This window comes from Cucumis sativus, chromosome 6 (assembly GCF_000004075.3).
Source record: "Cucumis sativus cultivar 9930 chromosome 6, Cucumber_9930_V3, whole genome shotgun sequence".
In the NCBI taxonomy this organism is placed as follows: domain Eukaryota; kingdom Viridiplantae; phylum Streptophyta; class Magnoliopsida; order Cucurbitales; family Cucurbitaceae; genus Cucumis; species Cucumis sativus.
In genome coordinates this window covers 28,226,892-28,250,171 of record NC_026660.2, presented here as the reverse complement: position 1 = coordinate 28,250,171, position 23,280 = coordinate 28,226,892, and the positions used below count along the sequence as shown (strand labels likewise).

Below are 23,280 nucleotides of genomic sequence, written 5' to 3'. Positions count from 1 at the left end.
TAGGTACAAATTTGAGTCTTTCCACAAACATTTTAGTTGAAGTTGAAAAGATGGTGCACCTTGTCTATGCCGTCTTTTAATCAAAGTGTACATTTTCCTACAAGAAGATTGCCTAAAATGGTTTTCTTAGTTAGGATGTTGTTATCTCCTCATTCTTATAATTACCCTATTGTCGGTGGATGATTTATTATCGTGTATTTAATATTTTTATTATTATTATAAGAACTTAGAGAAATGTTGAACAATAAAATGAAGGTTTTATTATTGGAAGTGATTGGGGAAGAAAAAAAAGAAGCAATAATCTATTTTGAGTTTAATTAACAAAAAATAAAATAATTAAGTAAAGTAATAATAGTTGTAATAAAGATAGGGAGTAATGATTAATTGTAATAAATTAGGAAGTAGTTCCTAATCCTAATAAAAAGAAATTATGAAGTTAAGGTTGAATTCCGGAATTGCCCTTGGATGGATGGTGGAATAATCGTCGTCGTTTATTACATTCTCCAAAATTTTGACGACTAATTGCTGCATCGAAGACGATGATGACAGAAAAAGACAAAGCTTTGAAATCTGTGCCAACTCCCTCCCTCTTTCTCTCTCTCACGCACTACTCTTCTTCTTCTTCTTCTTCTTCTTCTTCTTCTTCTTCATCACCCAACAATGGACTTCCAATTTCTCTCTAATTCATTCTTAACCCAACTCCAGATTTCATCTTCTTCCTTCCCTCGCTGATAAAAAAATCCCTTCTTTCTTCCCTTCTTTCATTCCCATTTTCACCATTTTTTTTTCTTCTTCTCCCTCTCCCCTTTTCACGACAAGGGTTATGTTTCCTAGACTTGTTAATCCCGACGGAGATATCCAGATCCATGGTCCCCGTGGTTCTGTTGCTTCTGACCTCACCCACACTCACCGTGGAGACCCTTGTCTCGTTTTGACTTCAGATCCCAAACCACGCCTCCGATGGACTGCGGATCTTCACGAGCGATTCGTCGATGCCGTTACTCAGCTCGGTGGTGCTGGCAGTCAGTGCTTCTTTCTCCATTTACTTTAATTTCTCCAGTTTTTATAAGCGTTTAGTCTCATTAATCTGGATGTTTTGTTTTTCTTCTTGTTCATCTGTTTGTTGCAATAGACGCGTTACTTGAAGTGGGCAGGCTGTTCACTCAACTAGCTTCGATTAGATTAAACTTCTTTTATTTACTTATTTTTCTTTTACTAAGAATAGCGGCGATCGTCTGCTTAGTACCTATTTTTTAGACGATTTAGTGTAGAATTTCGATTTTCGTTTTGAGTACTTTTGCATTGTGATGAATGATTGATGCGTTGAAATGAGTTGCGTTCCATCAGGATCAAGCACTGGAAAGTGGAACGCCTACATTTTAGTTCTACTATTCACTTGTGCTTACAATGTGAATGGGTTGTTTGATTCTGTTGAAAGATTCTCATTGGTGACGATCACCTAGCATTTAGCCAGGTAAAAAACTTAGTAGAAATTAGGCAACTTATGGTTGAAAAGGAAAGCATGGGTTAAGACTTTAGAGTAATGGGATGGGAGGCCAGGCTCATTCCTCTAGAGTAGTTAAATTCGGCAGATTCTTTATCGATCTTTCAAATTTCACGACTTTGTCAAAGCCATAGTAGTTCAGTTGGTCTCTAGAAATGGGGACTTTGTGCTTGAGTACTTTGAAGAATGTTCATAAATGATTGCTGTCTGGGAAGGGTATGCTTCTAATTGGATAAAAGATTGTTTAGATTTTGATGGAGGATATTTGATATTGCTGTTGTTTCATTTAAACAGTCAGGAAGAAAAATTTTAGTCTGTCTAGCTTTCAAATATTTTAAGGGTGTCACTTTGTTTTTATTTTTAAGGATTGGAATCCCTGGAACTTCTGTTTGGCTTCATTGGTTTCTTTGAGGTCCTTTTTGTTTAACTTTTGTGGTGCAGTCATTCATTTTTCTTGTTAATAAGCATACCGTTGGAACTCGGTATCTGTCCATTATTTGATAAGAAATCTATTTAGACTTTCACATAAAACCCAATCGTGAGTTTATAATTAGGATGTCAATATACCTTTAGATTTTGTATCCAACTAGATATCAACTTCATTTGATACGATGACTTTATTAAACATCATATACCTTTAAAATACAGTTTTAGACAATCTGAAATCAGATTAAAAAAAAATCTATAAACAGTTTTGATTCATTCCTAAGTAGTAGTAGTAGTATGCGTCATCATTTTCATGCTCACATATTCACTGCAACTAAGCATGACTGTAGTTGCAGTATGTTTGACTTTGTTCAAGACATGTATATGAATAAATTACCTTGCAGAAAAGTTAATGGAACCAGACATCATTTGAATGTTATTGGGTAAACTTTATACAACTTTAGGTTTTTGTAATTCGTTGTTTGAACACCTTCACTAGTTAACTTAATGATCTAGGTAGTGAGGTACATATCAAGATTCCTTCATGGTCATATCTCAGGAGCGATAATTAATGTTATTATATGTGAAATTTGCTCAACCACATAAGTTATCCTTTCTTATCATATTTACGGGTTTTGTTAGCCTTTGCCTCATAATGGAGTATCAAGGCACAGTCTGCCAGTAAGAAATCTCATCATCAGTTTGAAGATAGTTTTGTTTTCTAGTTGTGAAAATAGTTCATCTGTATACTGGTGAAGGCACATGTAAGAGTCCACAAAGATAAAATATCATCGTGATTCTATCTAGTTTTTACAGTTGAAAGTAGTTATATGAACTTAATGGGAACGACAATTTCGTCTTTATATATTTTATTTATGTGCTTAAGTTACACATAAATGTTTCAACTCCTCCAGGAAAAATATTGGATTGAAGTACAATATAACCACAAAGGAGATCGTTAAAGTTTTGACATTGTGAAACTAATGTCCACATTAACTGGTTGCTTAAATTTTGAAATGGTTTTGGTTTTTTTTTTTTAAATCCAATTCAGCCAGTCAGAAAATATTGTTATACTGTATTTATATCACAACATAATCAATGTGAATCTTTTTATAATACGGTTCGTACTGTGTGGCAGACTTGTAATGTTCAATATGTCATTGTTAAAGAGTTTTATATAAGAACTTAAAAAAAAAATCTTTATTTTTACCTTTTGTTTTGTAGTTTTTAGATCTTTTGGGATGAGAAGTAGACTTTTTCGCTATCAAAACACCCAAAGAACAACTTAGAGATAGACATAAAACCTCCGATCAAGATTGTTAGGAAGAGCAGTGTAACTGTGTTATGCACTCCAATTAAGGTCTTAAATGGTACAATCTGACAAAAATGGTTGGACTCCTGTTCTTTTCTTTGAAGATATTGTTATTTATTTTCTTTTGGAGAATGATCGACATGTTTGACCATAAGATTCGAACTTTACAAAAACCAGAATTTGTAGTGTAATCGTTAAGTTCACTTGTTGCCAGAAGCTCCAGCTTAGTTTTTTAGGCGTCTGTTTCTTTTCTTGAAATCAAAGGTTCAAATCCTCATCTCCACATTTGTTGTACTTTAAAAAAAAAAAAGCATTAGTCCATTTACTTGCAGCATAGAGAAACTTTCTTTGCATGCCTTGACTGATGGGTCTTCTGACTATCTTTCTTTTAATTTGTTTATTGGTGGGGACAAGGGTGGGGATGATATGGGTCATATTTGAATTCTAGTCAATGATCAGGGTTTGACATTTGAACACTTGGTGCAGAAGCTACTCCAAAAGCAATAATGCGAACAATGAATGTGAAAGGACTGACTCTCTTCCATTTGAAGAGCCACCTCCAGGTAATCATAATGGCATGAAAATGCATCTTTCTATGAAAGAGTTCTGATGTTGGAATTCATGGTGGATTTATTTTTATGTATGCTTGTTTCTTTATTACAGAAATACAGATTAGGTAAGCAATCTGGGAAGGATATGGGTGAGGCATCTAAAGATGGTAAGCGACACATCTCTATTTTTGTCCTTGCATACCATGCGATGTAGCCTCCATGAGTCTGCTGATGTTCAACTACGTTATTTGTGTTGGGTCATGGAGTTCTTATCCAAAAGAACTTGCTCTCCTTTCACTATCAGCATTTGCTCTTGCTACTAATTTCTGAAAGTTTTAACCTATCTAGTCAACTATTTAAATCTTTATTTATCGCTTGGTGCAATGAACATCAGGTGCATACCTTTTAGAAAGTCCAAGTACCAATAATTTCTCTCCTGACTTGCCAATTTCTGAAATGGCCGAGTAAGATAAGAGTTTTTTTCCCTCCTTTAAGATACTTGTGATAATGCCTTGAATGTTGTGTTATGAGATATCAAGTTTGTTCAAACTGTTTATAACTTAAATGTTTGTTTCAGTGGTTATGAAGTCAAGGAGGCATTAAGAGCGCAAATGGAGGTGCAAAGTAAATTGCATCTGCAAGTTGAGGTAAAATTTTCATCCTTAACATCAAAATGGAAATTGATGATTGTTCTGGACAAGACTCCACGAAGAACCAAACTTGTTAGTGAATACTGGAGTGGGTCCTAAACATAATTTTAATGGTGAAAAGGCATATAAGTTTGTGGTTTTTAGATTGCTTGCTTAGTTGATTGTCCTCATGATCGAGTATGTTTAGAATTACTGATAAAAAAACTGGCGATGGAGATTTCTGTACCTGCTGATAGGATAGGAACTTCCAAGTTCCAAGTGTTAATACTGAGACTTGGGGTCCATTCTTCAGCTAGCTTACCTTACCATCGTTGGGCAGGCAGAGAAGCACCTACAAATTCGTCAGGATGCCGAGCGAAGATATTTGGCCATGCTTGAGAGAGCTTGTAAAATGCTTGCAGATCAATTCATTGTAGGTGCAGTTTCGGACTCAGACAGCAAGAAGTCCGAAGGACAGGATCGCAAGAGCCCGAGAAGTACTTCCATCGACCCACTTGGTTTCTACACCACGCAATCACAAGAGATGGAAAGAGTGAATGGAACAGAAGAAGTGCAGGCTAATCTTCCTTGCCAGAGGGCTGATTGTTCAACCGAAAGCTGCCTAACCTCAAATGAGAGTCCCGGGGGATTGGCTATGGAAAAATCTCCTGCTGCAAGCAAGAAAAACATGGTTAACTTGGGTTCAGCAACTGCATCTTTGATTTGGAGTGGAGCCAAGGAAGGAATACAAAATGCTAACATCATCCAAGTTAACCATCATGGCGTGTCCGGATGCGACATGTGGGGATAAAGTTCTGCAAACAAAAAAACTCATCATGATTGATGAAAAGTATGATCTATTTCCAACTCTGTAAAAAGCTCATTATTTTCCATTCATAGAATCTGGTATGAACTGCAGCATGAACATTCTCCCTACCTTGTAAACCCGAGCAGTTTAGTTCTTTGACAACTCGTCGCAAGTAGTTAGGCATTCTTTTTGCTGTTCTGGACAATTATAGTTGATTTCTGTCTGACTTTTGACAGATTTAATTCTATTATTAGGGTGTAATCAGTAATGTTATGTTGGAAACACATTCCTGTGTCACTTGTTAGTAGGTGAAATGCACATTGTCTTCCACCGATGATAGCAAAATGATTGAATATTGTGCCATTTTCACTTAGCAAGTATCCAATTATTTCTCATACTAAATCATAATCAACACACTGATCAAGCCTTGATTGTTCTTAAAGAATAAAGTATACAATAAAATGAAGACAAAAAGAAATGCAGACCTTGGTTTTAGGAAAAAGGAAATGAATATGTCTCTTAAAGAAATGACTTATTTTGGAAGAATAAAGCCTTGCTTTTTTCTTATTTAGAGACATTCATAAAAAAAGGAACAAATAGTATTTTAAAAGTTGTATATATATATATATATATTTGAAGTGTAGCTGTCCTCCAAAAGATAAGGAAAAGCCTCTCAACTTCCAATGTGTTGTTTTGACTCTGACCAAATGCCAAATAATTGGCTGTTGGAACCCAAAGAGCCCAACTTCTTCTTCCTTTATTACTATTTTCTTGTTATTTGGCTATTTTTTCTGCTCATAATTTTTTTCTTGCTTATTATTAACTTATTATTTAGCTTGCAATTCTCTAACATATGGTTAAATTGTAAGTTCATTTACCATATTCTGTAACTATTTTAGTTTTTAAAATTAAATTCATGTATCTTATCTTCAATCTTCATGTAGGTTGCCTTCAACCAATATTTTTACTAACAAAACTAAAATTTGAAAAACTAAGTTTAGTCTATTTCTACTGTAGTTTACTCAAATGTTCTCTAAAAAATGGAAACTATGATTAAGATATTAGAAAAGAAAAACAAATATAAACTCAAAAACCATAAATTGTAGAACAAAATATTTATCAAACGAGATCTAAATTAAAGTTTTGTGTCAGTTTGTTCTAATAAAATTTAAAAATATCTAATATGTGTTTGGACTTTTAAAATTGTAAAATAAAAATAAAAACTGATTCGTAAAATTGAAATTTTGAATAGGAATTATTATATAAGATATATGTTTTATTTTTAATAAAATATATTTGAATCTTAAAAGCTAACCACACACAAAAGAGAGAGAGAAAAAAGGTAAAACTTATATTACTCCAAAAGGCAAAAATTTTAAACGGTGAATTTACCATTAGGAAAGATTTTGTGAGAGACAGAGAGAACGAAAGTGAAATTATAGTCTTAACTTTTAGAAACAAAAGTGAAAGAAAAAGAGGAATTGAATTGAAAAGGTAAATTTACAAAATTTACCAAAGACTTTATGCAATTGGTAGTGTTATATTAAAACAGTTGAAGAGAAACAATAGTCTTATAATTGTTATAAGTAATAGTAAGGAAGTTTAGAAATAATAATTAAATGTATAGTAACCGTTTAGAAAAGATTGTAAATATGATCAAAGTGGTCAAATTTTATACTAATATTTTTTACATGATTTTTTAATAATAGAGTTCGAGAATCGAATTTGGATGTATTTGTAATTTTTTTTGAAGAGGTTAATATAGAGTTAACTATTATAATTAAATTGTATGGAACAAAGAAATGTGGATGTAATTTAAAATTTATGAGTGTGTGAATTGAATGGAAAGTTAAAGAAATGTGGAAAGGTGAGTGATGGAGAAGAGATTGAGGTTTAGCCAAAACTCCAAAAGGGACCAAAGGTTTTTGCGTTCTTTCCCATAAAGCAAAGCAGGCAAAGGCTGATGATGAGAAGACTGCTCACACTCACACAAACAACAACAACAACAACTTCCTCTTCCACTCTTTTCATTTCAATTTCCAGACAAACCACAGTCACTGTGACCCAAAAATCGAGAGACTGGAAGAAGGAATCAGATGCCATTACTTACATACGTTAGTTTAACTGCCACACTCACAAGGGAATCCAATTTTATCTACTTCTTCTTCCTTTGATTCTCTTAGAAAAGTTTACTTGCCTTCTTCAAACTCCAAAGCTTTCAAGACACTCAGAAATGGCGCCATCCCATTATTGGGGGATGCCTTCTTAGATCTGGGTATCTTCTTATCCTCTTTCTAAACCTGTAATTTTATCTTTCTTTTACATGGGGTTTCTAGTTTAAGTTTTTCTATGCTTTGCAACTGTAACCCCAGCCCATGTTTCTTTGACTTACCCTGATTGTCTACCCTAGAACCCTAGTCACTAGTTCGATTCTTTCAGTCTACTGTTCTTCTTTTCTCTTTCGCTTGTTAGTTCGTTTGTAGCTTTTAACATTTCTCTGAAGGCGTTTGTAATTAGTTTCGGGTTTTGTATGTGATTACCGATTGGAACACGGATGAGGAGGGGGGTTTGTTTCTTTGTTTGAGTGATTGAAGCGTTGGTTACTTACCTTTGAAGGAAATAACTGATGAGGTTCAAATGTTTATTTTTTTTTTTCATTTTGGTGTTGCTTCTAAAGCATCTTAACGAAAACGAATTTGGACTTGTTTTAATGCTCAAGTAACCATTTCGCTGGCTTTAATTATTTTCAAGATTACATCGATTTGATTAGTTGGTTTTTTTTTTTGTGTGAACCAATCGGTGGTGAGAAGGCATCTCTTTCTTTGGCATATTTGTAATTATCATTAACCATTGGTCTTTTCAGATTCTAATCTATTTTCTTTGGTGAAGATAAGTGTGCTGGGGTGACATCTCTCTTGATGTCATGCCCTTTGCTCCATCATTGCTAAATTACTGTTGATTTTCTTGTATATTCTCCAGATACTCCATTTTTTACGTTGTGTTGGGTATAGGTTTGGTCAAGGAAGAATGCCCCTTCTGAAGATCAAATGATCCAAACATCTTTGAAACCCACGAAACCCAATTAAATTGCCAAGTTTTGAGGTTTTCTGTCATTAATCTTGGCAGAAAATATCCATATGTTAGCAAAATCATGAATCTCCATCATAACTCACTTTTATTCAGATTTTGAATTCATTAAGATGCTCTGTTGTTGAACTCTGTCTTCTTTACTTCATTTAGACTTGGTTATTGTTTACAGGTAAATGACATGTTTCAACAACAGAGTGCCCATAATTCAAGCTTTATTCAGAACAACTCATTAGTTTGTGATGGACCCCACAAATGGAAATAATGCTACCAGCAAAAGCCCAAATTTGGCCTCAAAGCAGAGACTGCGATGGACACATGATCTTCACGAACGATTTGTTAATGCAGTCGCACAACTTGGTGGTCCAGATCGTGAGTGAACTCACCTCTAGTAGCTTTGTAGTTTAGCATCTTCGTATATACGTATACTGTGCCTGAGGATGAAAATGTTGATGCCAAATTTAAATTATCGCGTTAGTTCTTTGTTGGCAAGTTGTACAACTTTTCCCTTCCAACTCACATGAGAAAATGAAAGTGTTAGGGTATTCTTGTGCATAATAAAATAAACAAAGATATGAAAAATTGACACCATAAATTGGATGCATCCTGTATATTATATGGGGAGTGGAGGAATAAAACATGATGGACTTAGTAAAAATTGAAGCTAGGGTAGACTATCTTGAACTTGTGTGCCAACAAAGGATGACGTTAGATGATAGAATATTAAATTTACCTTCACTCATCAGTCTAACCTCCTAAATCAATCGACGATTTAAGATGTCTTAAACCATATTTACGGGTGTAAGTTTCATCTTTTCATTAGGTGCTACACCCAAAGGCGTCCTCAGAGTAATGGGTGTTCAAGGTTTAACAATATACCACGTCAAAAGCCACCTACAGGTATGTAATATTTCACATAATTAAGATTGATTTCTTATTCTTACTTAAGATGAGGTTTATGTTAGCATGCATAAAGTTTGTTTTCTAATTTGTCTTCTTGGATTCATCCAGAAATATAGGCTTGCAAAATACCTTCCCGACTCCTCGTCTGATGGTAGGTGAATCGAGTTCCAAATTGTTCCTTTTCCATCTTAATTCGCACAAAATTTTGCAGACAAAACCTCACTAGTGACATCCACCAAGTCATTCACCTGTTTGTTGTATTGTTGATGCAAGGGAAAAAGACCGACAAGAAGGATTCTAGTGACATTCTATCAAACATTGATGGCTCGTCGTAAGTCTAATCCCCATACACTTCTCATTTAGCTCTGCGTTATACTGGAAGTTAATGTAAATATAATGTAGAACGAGGCACCCTTCTTGCTCTTAATTGGCAACTGACTGTTTGATGGCAGTAACCCTAAACTTTTGACCATCTGATCACCAAGGACAAGAAAAATGAAATTTATTATATTTTTGCAGGGGAATGCAAATTACTGAAGCACTTAAGCTGCAGATGGAGGTCCAGAAGCGACTGCATGAACAATTGGAGGTTTGCTCTAGTTATTCTAAAAATTGGAGCACGCACCCTTCACGTTTCAGATATTTTAAAAACTGGAGCACGCACTCAACCTATTACTAAATAGAATGCACGGCGTAACTCGTAATTTGAAGTCTTGGCTAATGAATCACAAGGAATCATGATTCGACTGCTGCGGGGTGGGCTAAATTTTCACAAACATCTGATTGTTTCATCGCATGCAGGTACAGAGACAACTGCAGTTACGGATTGAAGCCCAAGGCAAGTACTTGAAGAAGATAATCGAAGAGCAACAAAAACTTAGTGGGGTTCTTTCAGGAGCTCCAGCTGCCTCTGCCTTTACAGCTCCTGCTTCTGGTGATAACTGCCCAGAAGTTGATAAAAACGACCCCTCGACACCCGCGTCCACATCCGAGTTTCCTCGCCAGGAGAAGGTATCAAAGGAACGTGCCCAAGGCAAGAGTGTCTCTATTGATGATTCTTTCTCGTCTCATCACGAACCATTGACGCCTGATTCTGGTTGCCATAGCTCCCCAAGTGAGAGTCCGAGGCCAGTGAAGAAGCAAATACAGTCAAAGATGATACTTGCACATCAGATACTGGAGTCTAGTTTAAACTCCACTCACAAGGAATGAGCTTCATCTGGAATATCGATAGGGGACGACGGCCAATTAGACTAAACCAAGTTTTTTTAGTCCTAGTGTTCTTTGTTTACAAATTATCTTCCATGGTTAACTCCGAGTATAGTTTTGCTAGTCTTTACATATTTCGGTGTATCATATCACATCTCGGCACATAAATGTTCTCCTGAGTAGGACCAATATTTAGTGAACCATGATGGTTATGTTAATGATCGAGGAAGGACCGATGCTTAATCTTAAAGAATTGTTGGAGTTGAATTCAATATTTGCATGTGATCAATATAATCGACAATCCCCTTTCATTTGGCGATCTATCGTTTGAATCCAATACCAAACCATTAAGGGAAAATCTATGTTAAGCTCCAGCAGATTTAAAATCCATTAAGGTTTCTAATGAAAGTTCCAGCCTGTTGAATCCAAACCAGAATTCATTGAGGGAGTACGACGGCACTATATAGATCTTTAGAGAACGTACATAGATCTTTGGAGAATCCAAGATTGATCCAAAATTTGAATCTTTACTCCTCATCCATTTAATTTAAAGATGCAACAGATCTAAACTTTCTAAACTAATCATATAAACACTCGCACAGGGCAATTTAATTTACTAAACGAAAATCTAAACGGTTACTGCCAACTTTGTTCCGTATGTTGTTGGGTTGAGGAAGCTACAATTAAATCTAAAGAAACGACAACTGCATTTTACAATGTTGTGGGTATGGTACAGTGGAAATCATAAATGGCCATCTTCAACGATGTATTCGCCTTAAAATGCAAAGCCTAAGGTGTCTACTAAGGGCTTCTAGTTTCTCCGTTTTTGATTTCTTCTGCTTCTGAGACTGAGAGGTTGCAACTTTCTTCTTTTTCTTCTTCTTGTCACCTTCCGACGAATAAGAGGGTTTTCCTTGTGTGCTTCTAAGAGGTGTTGGAAATGCTTCTAAAGTTTCCTGTAATCATTTAATGGAATATCGTGCATACAGAAAAAGAACATTAGCAATTATCTATCTTGAAGCTGAACATTAAAGTCAAATCCTTCCCAACCATATCCAACTAGGTACCAGATCAAAAGCCAAAAAAATTCAATGTTACTTAATGCCCACTGATATCTATTCTATTTCTAAGAAATGGGATTTTGACCGTAAAACTATTCAATTCATCAGAGGAGGATAATACCTGAAATTTGTTCTTAGAAACCATACAATCGGCAGAAGATTCTTCTTCACTGCCTCCTAGGGAAGAACATCTTCCCCAGCTTTCTCTATTTGAACTCGTGTACGAGCAACATTCTTCAGTTTCTCCATCTGGCTGGTCCTACAAATTGGAACTAAAAGTCCTTGTTAAACGATGACAAATGGCAATGCCAGCACTGTTGACCCTTTTTCTCTTAAGGTCGATGCAAAAGCTAGAAATGGATACTGATTATTAAATATAAAGCCCAAGATTTAAAATTTTAAAGCACTTTCAAGTTTCAATGACAGTAAATTAAGATCACCTGCAGATTTGATAGCTCATCACCGTTAATTGTACTATAATCATTAGGTATGGTATCCTGCAGCAGACACAATGAATAATACATCAAGATCACAAACGTTAAGCAATGGGTAAAGGAAATATCAAAACATGGCAATTAATTTAAGACGTACAATTTCTGTGATCACTGGAGGAATTTCAGAAATAAGGTCGCCAACAAATTTCGTGGTTGGAACACTTGGAGCAGAAGAGGAACCAGCAACATCATTTCCAGTAGAACGGAGCCTTGATATTATCTCGTATATTAGATTCTGGAAATCAAAAGGTTGAAGATTGGGTGAATCTGATTGACATTAAAAATTCAAGTACTCATTAATAAAAACATGTCCCTAACTTCTCTCAAAGATCTGCTTCTTTCTCAATGTCCCTGACTCTATCGGCAACTGTTATCTAATATTTAAAAAAAAAATCTGAAACTAAGTTCAATTATGAATAAACGAATAGTTACAAGCCGACCATCAATTGCCATGAAAAAAAATAGGCCTCCAAACAATCCTCCCAAAATGAGCCAAAGAGGGACTAGCCTAGAGATCTAGGAGTCTCATCAAACCGAAAGAAAGAAATATGTCTATATTTTCCAAATTGTTAGTAAATGAACTTATAAGCAAATTTGCCAAAAAAAATTCTACTCTCCTAACGTTCCTAACAGTAAAATATTTTACAGCTACTAACAATATATATGGAATAGATTTACATCATTCAAGTATTAAGAGATATCAAGCAGAAATTGGTGGAGACTTTCAGAATCAAAACTTGATCCATGGACATGGAAAACAATAAGAATTACGTATGAATAAAAAACAGCATATATTGAATTTGAGAGTACTGCACTCGCTCAGAGGCAATCAAGATAGAAATTTACCTCATCCTTATCAGCCCCAATCTTCAAATCTCCTAAATCATAGTATTTCTCAAGCTTACTTGCATGAGCAGAAGGTAACTGAGGTGGATGAAGAACGTTATAGAAGAAAATAGAAACCGAGTCATAATAGAATTGTGGTCTTGAAGAGTTGTGATCCCCATCAAACTTTATAATATTTTTATCCCCCTGCATTATAAAGAAAATTGAGTCAGAAATGAGAAAATTGCAGTCCTATAGTCAAAAGTATAATTCCTTCAAAAGTGGAAGTACCGCATATGAATTATAGATGAGTTCAGAGTGATGAGGTTGAACGAACTTGTCACAGTTAGCATGCCCAAACAAAGCAGGAATGAAGGTTTTTGGGGTCACCTGATGGCATTTCAAAAAATGGTTTCAAACAAAACGTACTGCACTAAAATGAAATAACACTGGTTCGTGTTCAAGTAGGGCCAAAATGGCAAACTTTTGAAGACAAATCCTTCCGGTAAAATAATTGGCACAACTACAGATAAATATAGTTGAAGAAGCCAATCTAGCAAGCTCTAATATAATGATAGGTCAGACAAACCTGTAAGCAATTAAGATTCATGATATCAAACTTCGCCCTCTTCTCAATTACCCTCCGCATATATTGAACAGCCATTTTTACCTGGCATATCAAGTTTGCATTATGTCATCATCCATCCAAACAAGATATCTCTCTTATCTATGGACTAAAGGAAGCACTCCCAGTCCAAATTAATATAGACAGTCGAGTAATTACAGAAAAGGCCATGATGGATCCACCTGGAACTGCTAACATCAACTACCACAAATTGAAACAGCAGGTACCACCTTTCTCCAAGCCTTTTCTTTCTATTAAATTGTTTTCAACTTTTTCAAAATAAATAAAAAAGTTCAATTCCCCAAATTTGTTACACATATATCGTTTATGAAAGAAATCTGTTGATATTTAAGCTATATAGAGAAATGAGAAAATCGGAAATATTTATTTCACTTAAAAATGCTCAAAATAAATACACATCTTAAGTCTAAAATTAGATTACACAATGCTAGCAACTAACCCACTAACTCAATTAGACTTGACTACAACTAATAATAACCTCAACTATTTCCTAGAACCAAGGAATTGACTACACCAACTCAAAACTAATTTGCAATATTTTGAGTTACTAACAAAATCAGGTATTAAACAATAGGATTGTAGTTCTCAATGGTTATTAGTGTGACACAGTTAGCAGCGTCCAATGAAATATGCAGATGGGTTAAACTAGTCAGTGAAAGGTGGCATAAGGTAGAGGTTGTACCGTGAATTTAGGTAGTCGGATCTTATAAACATCAACTAGTTCCATCATTAGATTGTAAAGGTTAGAAAATGCACTGTCAAGCACCATTCCAGCTACGGAAGGATCTTCAGCTCCATAAAGAAGGCTGCATTGTATCACAGAAGGTTTCAGGTAATTGAATACATCCTAAAAATTTTGAAATATCATAAATTCCAGTAAAAAAAAATAAAAAGGAAAAGAGGACGAAACCAGACCGATAAATTTTTAAGCATTCACTGAGCATCTTTTTTTCGCAAAAAATAAGAGAAATAGATGTTCTAAAGAAGGTTTCTATCTTCATTTTTCTTTTAACCAAGGAAACAAAATTCAGTAATAAAACAAAATTCATGGAAGTTCGAGTTCAAATGGCTGTCTTCCTAGCCTCCTAATTAGCAGGGACATGGAAGTTTCCCCAAGTCTGACACGTTTCGATACGACTATACCACAGTAATATCAGAAGTTCTTGCCAATTGGGTATATTCATTGGTTTTAAAGCAACACCGTCATCCTCCCAGAAAAGAATAGTGATTTGTTTCACCAAAATGCTGATTTTACTTACCAAGCTTTCATCAAGAAAAATGAAAGGATGTACAAGGGCAAATAAAAACAAGCAACGAGAGAGGGAATAAAAGGGTCTTAGCACTAACTAAAGAAATGAAAAATATTACAGAAAACTTCATCTATATTAGTGGGTACAAACTATGGCGGCAGGATCCATCTGTAAGGTCGTTAGTGGGAACAAACTTCATCTATACTATGAGAAGAATGAATAAATTGAAGGTTTCATTTTAAAAGCAAACAATATTACAGGAAATAAATTTTATTTAACTTGAGAGAAGTTGCAGAATTTCTACGCATATCTAGTACGTGGCAGCTAAGAAGTGCGAAATTGTGATTTAGCATGATTGCATCAATACATCATCTGTCAAAAGATGAGGACAGAATAGACGAAGGACACGGAGAACAAACTGAACTCAATACACCAAAAGGACGTACACTTCATACTCTCGCTCTAAGATCAATTTCATGACAAATGAAAACATCAAGGCATACAATATATTGATGACAGCATGGTAAAGCATATGACTCAACATACCTAGTTACAGCACCCATGGATCTTCCCCAGAGACCTATACGGGATACATGTTTGTTGCTTCGTAAGTATGTTACCACAACCTTGAGGTCATCTCTCTTCCATCATTGAAATCATAGTTCAAAATATTTCAGATTCAGAACCTCAATTAACTGAAACCACTATGTATAGTAAACAGATAAATACCTCATGCCAACCAAGGCTGACATAATCTCCATCAGATAAGCCTGAACCCGAAAAATCAAGAGTAAAAACAGTAATATTTGATGGAAGAAGTATGACAGCAGCCTCATTAGCATCTGCTCTACATCCACTGAATAATTGGCAAGAAGAAACTAAGTTAAGAATTCTCAGTGTAGAATGTCCAGAATCATATGCAATCACCACAAAAAGTAAAAATAAGACCAGTTGTCACTTGTCAAACCCATGCCCAAAAACTAAAGAAAAGCAATAGAACAAAGAAATCCTCCAAAACCTTTTCCAACAGGAGATCTTTTTCACGAGTAAGTACCTGTTACCATGGCAATAGATGACACAGGGCAGAGGGGTGTCTTCAGGAATAGATGAAGGCAAATAATGACTGCATTGCAAGGTATGTCCTCTTGAATTTCTTAGCTGAATCGGAAAAACTTGTTAATACAGAAGGATTATAGATATTCTTCAATAGGCAGGAATAAGTAAAATTAAATAAATAAAAGAACTGGAAATTTACGGAAGAATTACTTGCCTCCAAATCCTGTCGTTGGTATGCTCTGCCCGCGAGAGTAAAGCTTTTCTCCCATAAATATTGATCAGGGTTATAATCCGCCCTGTATGGAAAAAAATTGTAATAAAATGTACAATATAAAGACTAATTTGAGTGATTTCACTCTTCACAAACCTAAAAAACAAACAAGATCTCAACTGCATAATAATCATCACTTCGTTTGACGCTATACTATGGCCACATAATGTTGTAGCTCCATAAAACAGCTCAGTAGCTCAAGAGATTGGTAAGCATAGCAGAAAAATAACCTGGGCGGCCGAATAACAAAATTGATGAACTGATCAATCATATTGATTCCAAAAGTCCTCGACGGCTACTCCGCCTCATAGGAAAAGAAATCCCAAGTCACAATTTCAGTTCACCATTCTCCAAAACAAAAGTTCCACGAGCATCTCAAACACCAAAACCACTTCTCGATCTGCAAAAACACAACAAATGCCACAAACTCTCAAATCGATCCCAGCCCATCATAGCAAAAGCCAGTAATAAGAACAAAACTCCGTAATGGAAGAACAAAACTCAGAAACACATTACCTGGCAGTAAGCATATCCAGATCCAGAGTCATCGGCAGAAATGAAGGGAAAGAGCAAGAGATACGGCTACAAAAACAGCAGCAAACAGAGGCAATCCAGTTGGTGGCCCCAAGTAGTGAAAATTCCTTTGACACTGCTGTTTCTCGTCCAGAGTTTTACAATCATTGAATTGAAAAGTCTCTTCGTAGTGATTCCGAAGGTGACGTTAAAAACTTGCTCGTCTTCTCGATAATCGTACGGTTTACAGAAAGAGGGGGAAATGGGAGAGATTATTGACTCAAATGCTTTAATTGGTCTCAGTAATGGATGTTATTTGGAAACAATTATCCAAAATCTTGCTGGTGCATTGCTGTTGTGTACCTGAAAGCCATGGATTTTCCTAAAGCAGCTCCTTTAAGCTTTAACAAAGTGGATATTCTTTTAGATGCAAAGTTGCAAGTACTTCTATAAATAATAATGTTGATATCTACTCACTCTCTTATTGCCTATTTCCTTCTATAACTTTTTAAACTATAAATTCAATGGCTGTTTAAGGCAAACATTATACAACATTGTAATTATCATTCCCAGCTGCACCATAAATATTATCTAAAAATCCTCCAAACTTTATTTACTATTTACTACATTCTTTTATTCAACATTCATCCTTTTTAATCTCTTACTCCACTTTTAATCAATATTTTAAATAACTTTAATTAATTTTTACCATGCATAAAAAAATAATAATAACTTACCTCTAGATACATTGTCAAATAATTCAATATAAATTAACATAACATACTGAATCAAAATATTATAGATATAATATAAAATTTACTATATTTTTATAAATTTTTAACACTTCCATCTTTTACCACCCTCCTCTAATTGTAAACATATAAATTGATATTTTGGGTAAGTGAATTGACCTACACCACTTGTAAGTCTATAACAATGTGTATTAATTAATAATTTAATCTTATTTACTAATTTAAACCTAGGATCAAATTACTAAAAATATTCTAGTGATTATTATTGTTATTACTATTGCAATTATTATTATTATTATTATTTGAAGTTTAAAGAGATAACACTTGACTTTTGCACTTATTTTCTAGTAAATAAAAGTCAGCTTCCAAATTGATCATAAATCTAATAACTTATGTTTAAAGCAAATAATCTGGGTAGACTTTTTCATTTTGAATACATAATACTATAGCAATAAAATGGAAAGGAAAAAGAAAAAAACCATTGTGGTACTTTAAAAAAAAAAAGGAATTAAATAAATTGCTTTTAAGAATATGCATAGATAATAAGATCGTTTTTCCGAATTAATCAAAATTCGAAATATTCGTACATCACATGATTTTAAAAAAGAAAAAAAAAATTCAAAGAAGGTGTCATTTGTCAGTTGAAATTTTGGTAATTAACATACTTTTTAATTGTAACTTTAAAAAAAAGGAGTGTGGGAGACAGAAAAATGAGAAATTAAAGGGATAAAGTAAAAACTTTATTGTACTTTTTACAGGACTTAAATTAATGGGTGCAAATTGCAGCTTTGTCTCTGACTTTGTTTGTCAAAATGTGATATGGTGGGGATTATTATGAAATATAAATTATGAAAATAGCCATTTTTATTATATATATATATATATATATATATATATATATATATATTGGAAAAAGTACACCTCAACTCTTCTTACCAAGCAATTACGTGAACTATTAAATTATTGATTCGATACAGCTCAAGTTCACGAAAATACTAAATTGAAATCACTTTTTGTCATTTTTCGTTTTTCAATATTTGCATTCAAACATGATTTTTAATTGTGATTCAAAATAAATTTGATGGTATAAAAAGATTATGTAAGAGTGTAATATTAAATGTTAAACTATTGGTAGATAATTGATGGTATAGCCTAAACCTTAGGGCATTAAACTATTCCACTTATTTGTTACCATTTAGTAAAAAACACTTTTGAAATATTTAAGAAAATCATCCTACACTGTTCTTAGGGTGATTCTAAAATAACTAAAAATATAATATTAAATATTAAGTTTATTTTTAATGATTAAGTATGATATTTTTCAAATAATTTTAAACACGATTAAACGAATTTTAAAATTTTCAAAATTGTTGACAGATAGTCAAATACCAATGAATAAGAATAAGCAAAAACATTTAAATGGCAGAAATTTAAAAGACAAGAAGTCGAAATTTCATTGAAGTTATCATATATAGATAAATGAGCATTCTAAGGGTGAATTCGAGTACTACAAGTGGTTACTATAATTTGCTAAACTTTTCTAGAAAACTATAAAATGTTCTACGATCTACTATTTGGTTTTACTATGCCATGAAGCTTCCATCCACCTAGTCCCGCCAAAGCAAATGCCTGAATATGTACATCACAAGGAAAACATCAGTAAGAGCAGAAGTTTCAAGATTTACTTGCAATCATAGAGAAAGCATCTACAGATATTACCGTATTGGATTAGATGACGTGAAAGAGAAAAATATTAAATAACATAAAGTTTCATCTCAAAATTAATCGACAATGAGTAGTGTAGTCCACGTGAACGGAATACCTATTGAAGATCCTCAACATACCCATCTTGATTGTGATCTTTTTTGTTCAGATTCTTGAATTAGATCTCTTTGTTTTTTCCCTTTTTAGTCAGAATATCTACTGTGAACTTATGGGTCTGATATCATATTTGATAACAGGTAAGTTTATCTCAAAACCAATCATCAATGAACAAAGTAGTATTCCATGTAACTTATAAACATTGTGAGGTCCTAAAAACAATTTGATGTGACTATCTTTGGAAAAAGGAAAAAAAAGAAAAGGGCAAGCAATAAATAGGGGATGCCTTTTGTCATCTTAAACAGTATAAGTAAATATGCGAGTTTTAATAGACCTTGAACATGAACAGACCATAACATTGTGGTCCTTACCCAGGACCTATCTAGATTGTCTTCCCCTCATTCCCTACAACCCAGGGCATCCAAGTGTACCAAAAAACTAAAGCTCCTGAAATTGGGGATCACATCTTTTCAGTTTTTACCATACCATTTGTTTACTTAACTTCATGATTACCACCTAGTTGAACCTTACCAAAGAAGTATGATCCAATCTAATATTCCTCATGGGGTCAGCATCAACCCACCATATCACATATGATCACAGGAAAACAGGTGTTAAATTTGATCTCCATTACAAACCCGACCCTGCCATAGGGAGTTGGGGCTGTCTTAACTTCAGCATCTGAAGGAATATCTCTCAGATTAAATCAGTTTAGTTTGATTCTAACCAATTGAAATTCTGTAACTGAGGATATAACAGCAAAGGTTGTTATTGTGTTATGTGTGAATATGCATTTTCCAAATAGTTTCATGTAGTATTCATTTAATCCAGTGAAGATGCCGTGTCCCCAAATCTACCTAAAGTAAAGAGGAAGTTTTATTTTTTATAAGAAAATGTAAGTATCCAAATTGTTTTCTTTTGAAAAAAGGGTGGCCAGTTTTCCTCGAGGTTAACTGAGGGAAATTAATGTGAAGCCTCAACAAAGAGCATTTAAGTTCACACTGTATGTAGGTGTACAATCATGATGCATGCCCATCCAGCCAGACAAATGTTCTCATTCAAACCAATGATATCGAACAGAAGCATTAAGGTCTAACCTCATCCCATGATTTTCCTGAAGCCTCAAGCAAAGCAGCATTACATGTCTTCAGTTTTATGGAGGAACCACTGAACATTGAGGCTGCCTCTTCCCACCCTTTATTATGTCCCATACACCTGCATAAAAATCATTGTTGTCTTACTATTTCCCCTATTATTTCATTATTCCTTGTTAGAAACCACGACACATGTTTTTTTGGAGGTTTGAACAAAAAATATTGATTTTGTTGGAAGATTTCTACGCTAAATTTCATTCTTAAAATGAAGGAGTGCTGACATGAGAGAAGACTAAAAATGCAGTATTGAATAGTCTATACAATAACAACAAGTATAGAAAACATTCTGTGACCTAACCTATTAGAAAATTATGTATTAGCAAAACAAACTCAAAATTAAGGATGACAGTGACAACAGTTCCCCTTCTCCCTTTCTACTTGCTCTTTTTCTTTTCCGTTCTTTTCTGTACAATAACTGAAGGGATGGAAGATCCAACCTCCAACCTATCGAAAAGGAGACAAGCCAATTACCCTTGGAGCTAAGCTCAATTTGGCCTACTTGCTTCTTTTCTATTGAATATAGAATCAGTAACACTTACATGACTGTAACTATCTCATTCCTTGAATAGTTACAGATAACCTGCTGAAGGTGATCCGCAGTCTGACCATCCATGGCAGCGATAGAATAAAAACTGGAAATGAAATGAACCTCTGCTTCCAAAAAACCACTAACTTGCTCCTGCATTAGCTTAAGTGTTTCTCTGGTTCGCTTGGCATCACTGCTCCAGTAAATCCAAGTCCAAATGCAAACGGTATAGAGTTAGATTCTTTAAATTTTGTCTTGGATGCTCTACTTCAATACAAAGAAAGGATTAATGGAAATATGAAAAGCTACAGGAAAATAAATTATCATACCTATAATCATGCATTGCAGGGCATTCTAAGTTCAAACAGGGTCGTTCGAATGAGGGAGAGAAAAATACATCGTGAAAGTGTATAATCAGTTGAAGAAAGACCTAACCTGGATAAAATAAGTTCAGGGATCCAACTCAATTCTTGGAGTTTATGAGCAATTTTAATAGCATCAACTTTTCCATCTTTACTCAAGGGGCGATCATGATCTAGAGAACAATAATTAAGGAGAACAAACGAAATTCATATGTAACCATGACAGGACGGGTGAAATTGCACAATGAAAAGAGTATGAGATGATGCAAGGTGTTCATAGCTAGGTAGACAGTTCAATAATCTGATAAATTTTAGAATGTCACCTCGCACTGACAGTTTTTGCCGTGAACTCCTAGCATGACGAAGCAGAATAAGGCGACGAGCAACAGATTCCGATTGGGACGCAGCTTCCTCAGTTGCCACTTCGCTCTCCGCCGTCTGAATAACAGCAGATGACCATTGAATAGGGTTTCTTCCCCTCAGGGAGGAGCTTGGGTGTTGAACTTTAAAGAGTTGTGGATGTTGTTGAATGTTATTACAGCAAAATGAAGCGTTCATGATACGTGTTCGATTCAACCCGAGAGGCGAGAGAGGCGAGTGGGCTCGGAGAATCGATGGCGAGCTTAAAGCTTAATTTTTTCCTAAACGAACAATACCTGCTATGTACTAGCTGGTTTGCTCAATGGGAATGCATTGCCATGATTAGATTGTTCAGAACCGGAATCAATTCGAAGGAACAACTCGAGAATTCCTCGCCTGAACCTCGAGAATGGTAGATGAGCTCGAAGAAGAAGAAGAAGACAAGCAGATAAGGCTTTGGGCTCTTAACATAATTTAATTTTATTGTTTGTTTTGCTATTATTCACTCAGTAATTACTTTGGTACCTTCAATGGAGTTTTCTAGAGGAAAATTTGTAGGAATGACTCGAAAAAAATAACCACCAGAAAAGTAATCTTTTGAGAATGTTACTCACACGTGAAAGGATCGATTTGTTTACAAAAAAATGTGCGACTGCCATACGCTTCCATGAACTTTCGTTCCTTTCCACTCGTTTCTTCGTTCTAATTCTTCCTGTCACTTCTTCACATCTTTTTGTTCGACAGTTTTTGGCAAGTCTTTCCTTTTTAGTATTAGTTTGCTCTCCTCCACCACTCTCCTTCTCCATTTCCTTTCGTTGTCACACCACAATGATCATGTGAGAAAAGGCTCGTAGCATCCGCCCTTCCAATACTCTACCCGACGACATCACTGTGCCTCACACCAACTATGGTGTCGTCTCTCCTCTCACTCCCTTCAGATCCAATCACTCTTCTCCTACGCAAATGTTCGTGTTATTAAAAAATCAAAGTTACAGTCATGAATTGAATTGAATATCTTGTCCATAGCTTCCATCCAGTCAAGAGAAATCCAACACAACATATATGTCTATTTTTCAGTCTAAGGAGAAACGAGAAGAAGAAGGGGAGGAAGGTGCAATAATTAGTAGGAGTGTTAAGCCCTTACATATATTTTAGCGACCATATTGACCGTGAATGGTATAAGTATCGAAGTCTTTTTTTTTTTTTAACGCAACTTTTTGTAATTATAAGTCATCCATACAAAAATTTCAAATATTGATTAATCGTTCTAGTAATTAAACATACAACTTACGCCATGATCATAAATTAAAGTATCACGTTGAGACTCTAATAGTTTTACGGAAAAGATACAAGCGTTAATCTTAAATTTTGAATCTAAAAGTAATATTTAAGATTTGAGTTTCATTTCAATTTAGTTATTATGTTTGTTGGTTTTGTTTTCAATTTATAAATCCTAGAATGGAAAGCTTATATTTAATAAAAAATAATTGATATGAAAAGGTATAAATATTGAAATTTATATAGATGAAATTAAAATAAAAATCAGTATAAGAATGTGATTTCTCTTACCCTTTTCCTGTTGAAGAAAAACCATTAATGTAATTTTATTACCCTACGTCAACCACGTTATTATGTTCAAAATTACATAAAACATCTATTGCCTTAATAAAATATAAATACATAGAAAAAACTCGTAAGTTATTAAATAAATATATAGTTAAATTATATATTTACTATAAAAAACTAAGATTGAGTCAAGG

General features: G+C 34.5%; 4 protein-coding genes across 9 annotated transcripts; 2 read left to right on the top strand and 2 right to left on the bottom strand.

Annotated features, from left to right (window-relative positions):
- The first annotated feature begins 522 nt into the window (after positions 1-522).
- On the top strand, positions 523-5,593 carry LOC105435941 (protein PHR1-LIKE 3). Of its 5 annotated transcripts, none has more exons than XM_011659794.2 (6): positions 523-1,022; positions 3,729-3,805; positions 3,906-3,918; positions 4,188-4,257; positions 4,371-4,440; positions 4,736-5,593. In XM_011659794.2, exons 1-6 carry the CDS (start codon positions 824-826, stop codon positions 5,231-5,233), a joined length of 927 nt encoding a protein of 308 aa, XP_011658096.1. In that variant the 5' UTR covers positions 523-823; the 3' UTR covers positions 5,234-5,593. The 5 variants fall into 5 exon arrangements, with proteins under 5 accessions (XP_011658096.1, XP_011658095.1, XP_011658094.1 ...); XM_011659793.2 differs by having other exon boundaries at positions 3,906-3,960; positions 4,763-5,593; XM_011659792.2 differs by having other exon boundaries at positions 3,906-3,960.
- Positions 5,594-8,498: 2,905 nt separating this feature from the next.
- On the top strand, positions 8,499-10,748 carry LOC101215173 (myb family transcription factor PHL7). Its single transcript, XM_031887235.1, is given in 7 exon segments — positions 8,499-8,554; positions 8,556-8,689; positions 9,141-9,217; positions 9,329-9,371; positions 9,494-9,551; positions 9,740-9,809; positions 10,022-10,748. Coding segments are annotated over 7 exon segments (849 nt in total). The 3' UTR covers positions 10,433-10,748.
- Positions 10,749-10,936: 188 nt separating this feature from the next.
- LOC101211724 lies at positions 10,937-16,978 on the bottom strand. Its single transcript, XM_004134769.3, has 14 exons — positions 16,549-16,978; positions 16,263-16,432; positions 15,976-16,057; positions 15,760-15,863; positions 15,435-15,561; positions 15,252-15,346; positions 14,138-14,261; positions 13,399-13,479; positions 13,101-13,199; positions 12,831-13,016; positions 12,082-12,219; positions 11,931-11,987; positions 11,612-11,749; positions 10,937-11,385 (listed from the first exon to the last, which is right to left on the bottom strand). Exons 2-14 carry the CDS (start codon positions 16,301-16,303, stop codon positions 11,188-11,190), a joined length of 1,470 nt encoding a protein of 489 aa, XP_004134817.1. The 5' UTR covers positions 16,304-16,432; positions 16,549-16,978; the 3' UTR covers positions 10,937-11,187.
- Positions 16,979-18,726: 1,748 nt separating this feature from the next.
- Positions 18,727-22,208, bottom strand: LOC101211960 (uncharacterized protein At3g52155, chloroplastic). 2 transcript variants are annotated; one of them, XR_004217749.1, is made up of 5 exons: positions 21,484-22,208; positions 21,234-21,333; positions 20,812-20,991; positions 20,216-20,716; positions 18,727-18,926 (listed from the first exon to the last, which is right to left on the bottom strand). XR_004217749.1 is itself a non-coding variant. In XM_004134770.3 (5 exons), the coding sequence occupies exons 1-5, from the start codon at positions 21,716-21,718 to the stop codon at positions 18,858-18,860; spliced, it is 702 nt and encodes a 233-aa protein (XP_004134818.1). In that variant the 5' UTR covers positions 21,719-22,177; the 3' UTR covers positions 18,727-18,857. The 2 variants fall into 2 exon arrangements, 1 of the variants encoding a protein (XP_004134818.1); XM_004134770.3 differs by having other exon boundaries at positions 20,216-20,333; positions 21,484-22,177.
- Positions 22,209-23,280: the final 1,072 nt, after the last annotated feature.

Coding starts and splice junctions, on each gene's coding strand:
- LOC101211960 (XM_004134770.3), bottom strand. CDS start 21,718: ATGAACGCTTCATTTTGCTGTAATAACATTCAACAACATCCACAACTC. Junction 21,334..21,483: donor GCAAAAACTGTCAGTGCGAG/GTGACATTCTAA, acceptor ATTGTTCTCTAG/ATCATGATCGCCCCTTGAGT. Junction 20,992..21,233: donor CCTGAACTTATTTTATCCAG/GTTAGGTCTTTC, acceptor TTACTGGAGCAG/TGATGCCAAGCGAACCAGAG.
- LOC105435941 (XM_011659792.2), top strand. CDS start 824: ATGTTTCCTAGACTTGTTAATCCCGACGGAGATATCCAGATCCATGGT. Junction 3,806..3,905: donor ATTTGAAGAGCCACCTCCAG/GTAATCATAATG, acceptor TCTTTATTACAG/AAATACAGATTAGGTAAGCA. Junction 4,441..4,735: donor AATTGCATCTGCAAGTTGAG/GTAAAATTTTCA, acceptor TCCATTCTTCAG/CTAGCTTACCTTACCATCGT.
- LOC101211724 (XM_004134769.3), bottom strand. CDS start 16,303: ATGATTGATCAGTTCATCAATTTTGTTATTCGGCCGCCCAG. Junction 13,480..14,137: donor TCCGACTACCTAAATTCACG/GTACAACCTCTA, acceptor TTGATATGCCAG/GTAAAAATGGCTGTTCAATA. Junction 11,988..12,081: donor CTCCAGTGATCACAGAAATT/GTACGTCTTAAA, acceptor TGTCTGCTGCAG/GATACCATACCTAATGATTA.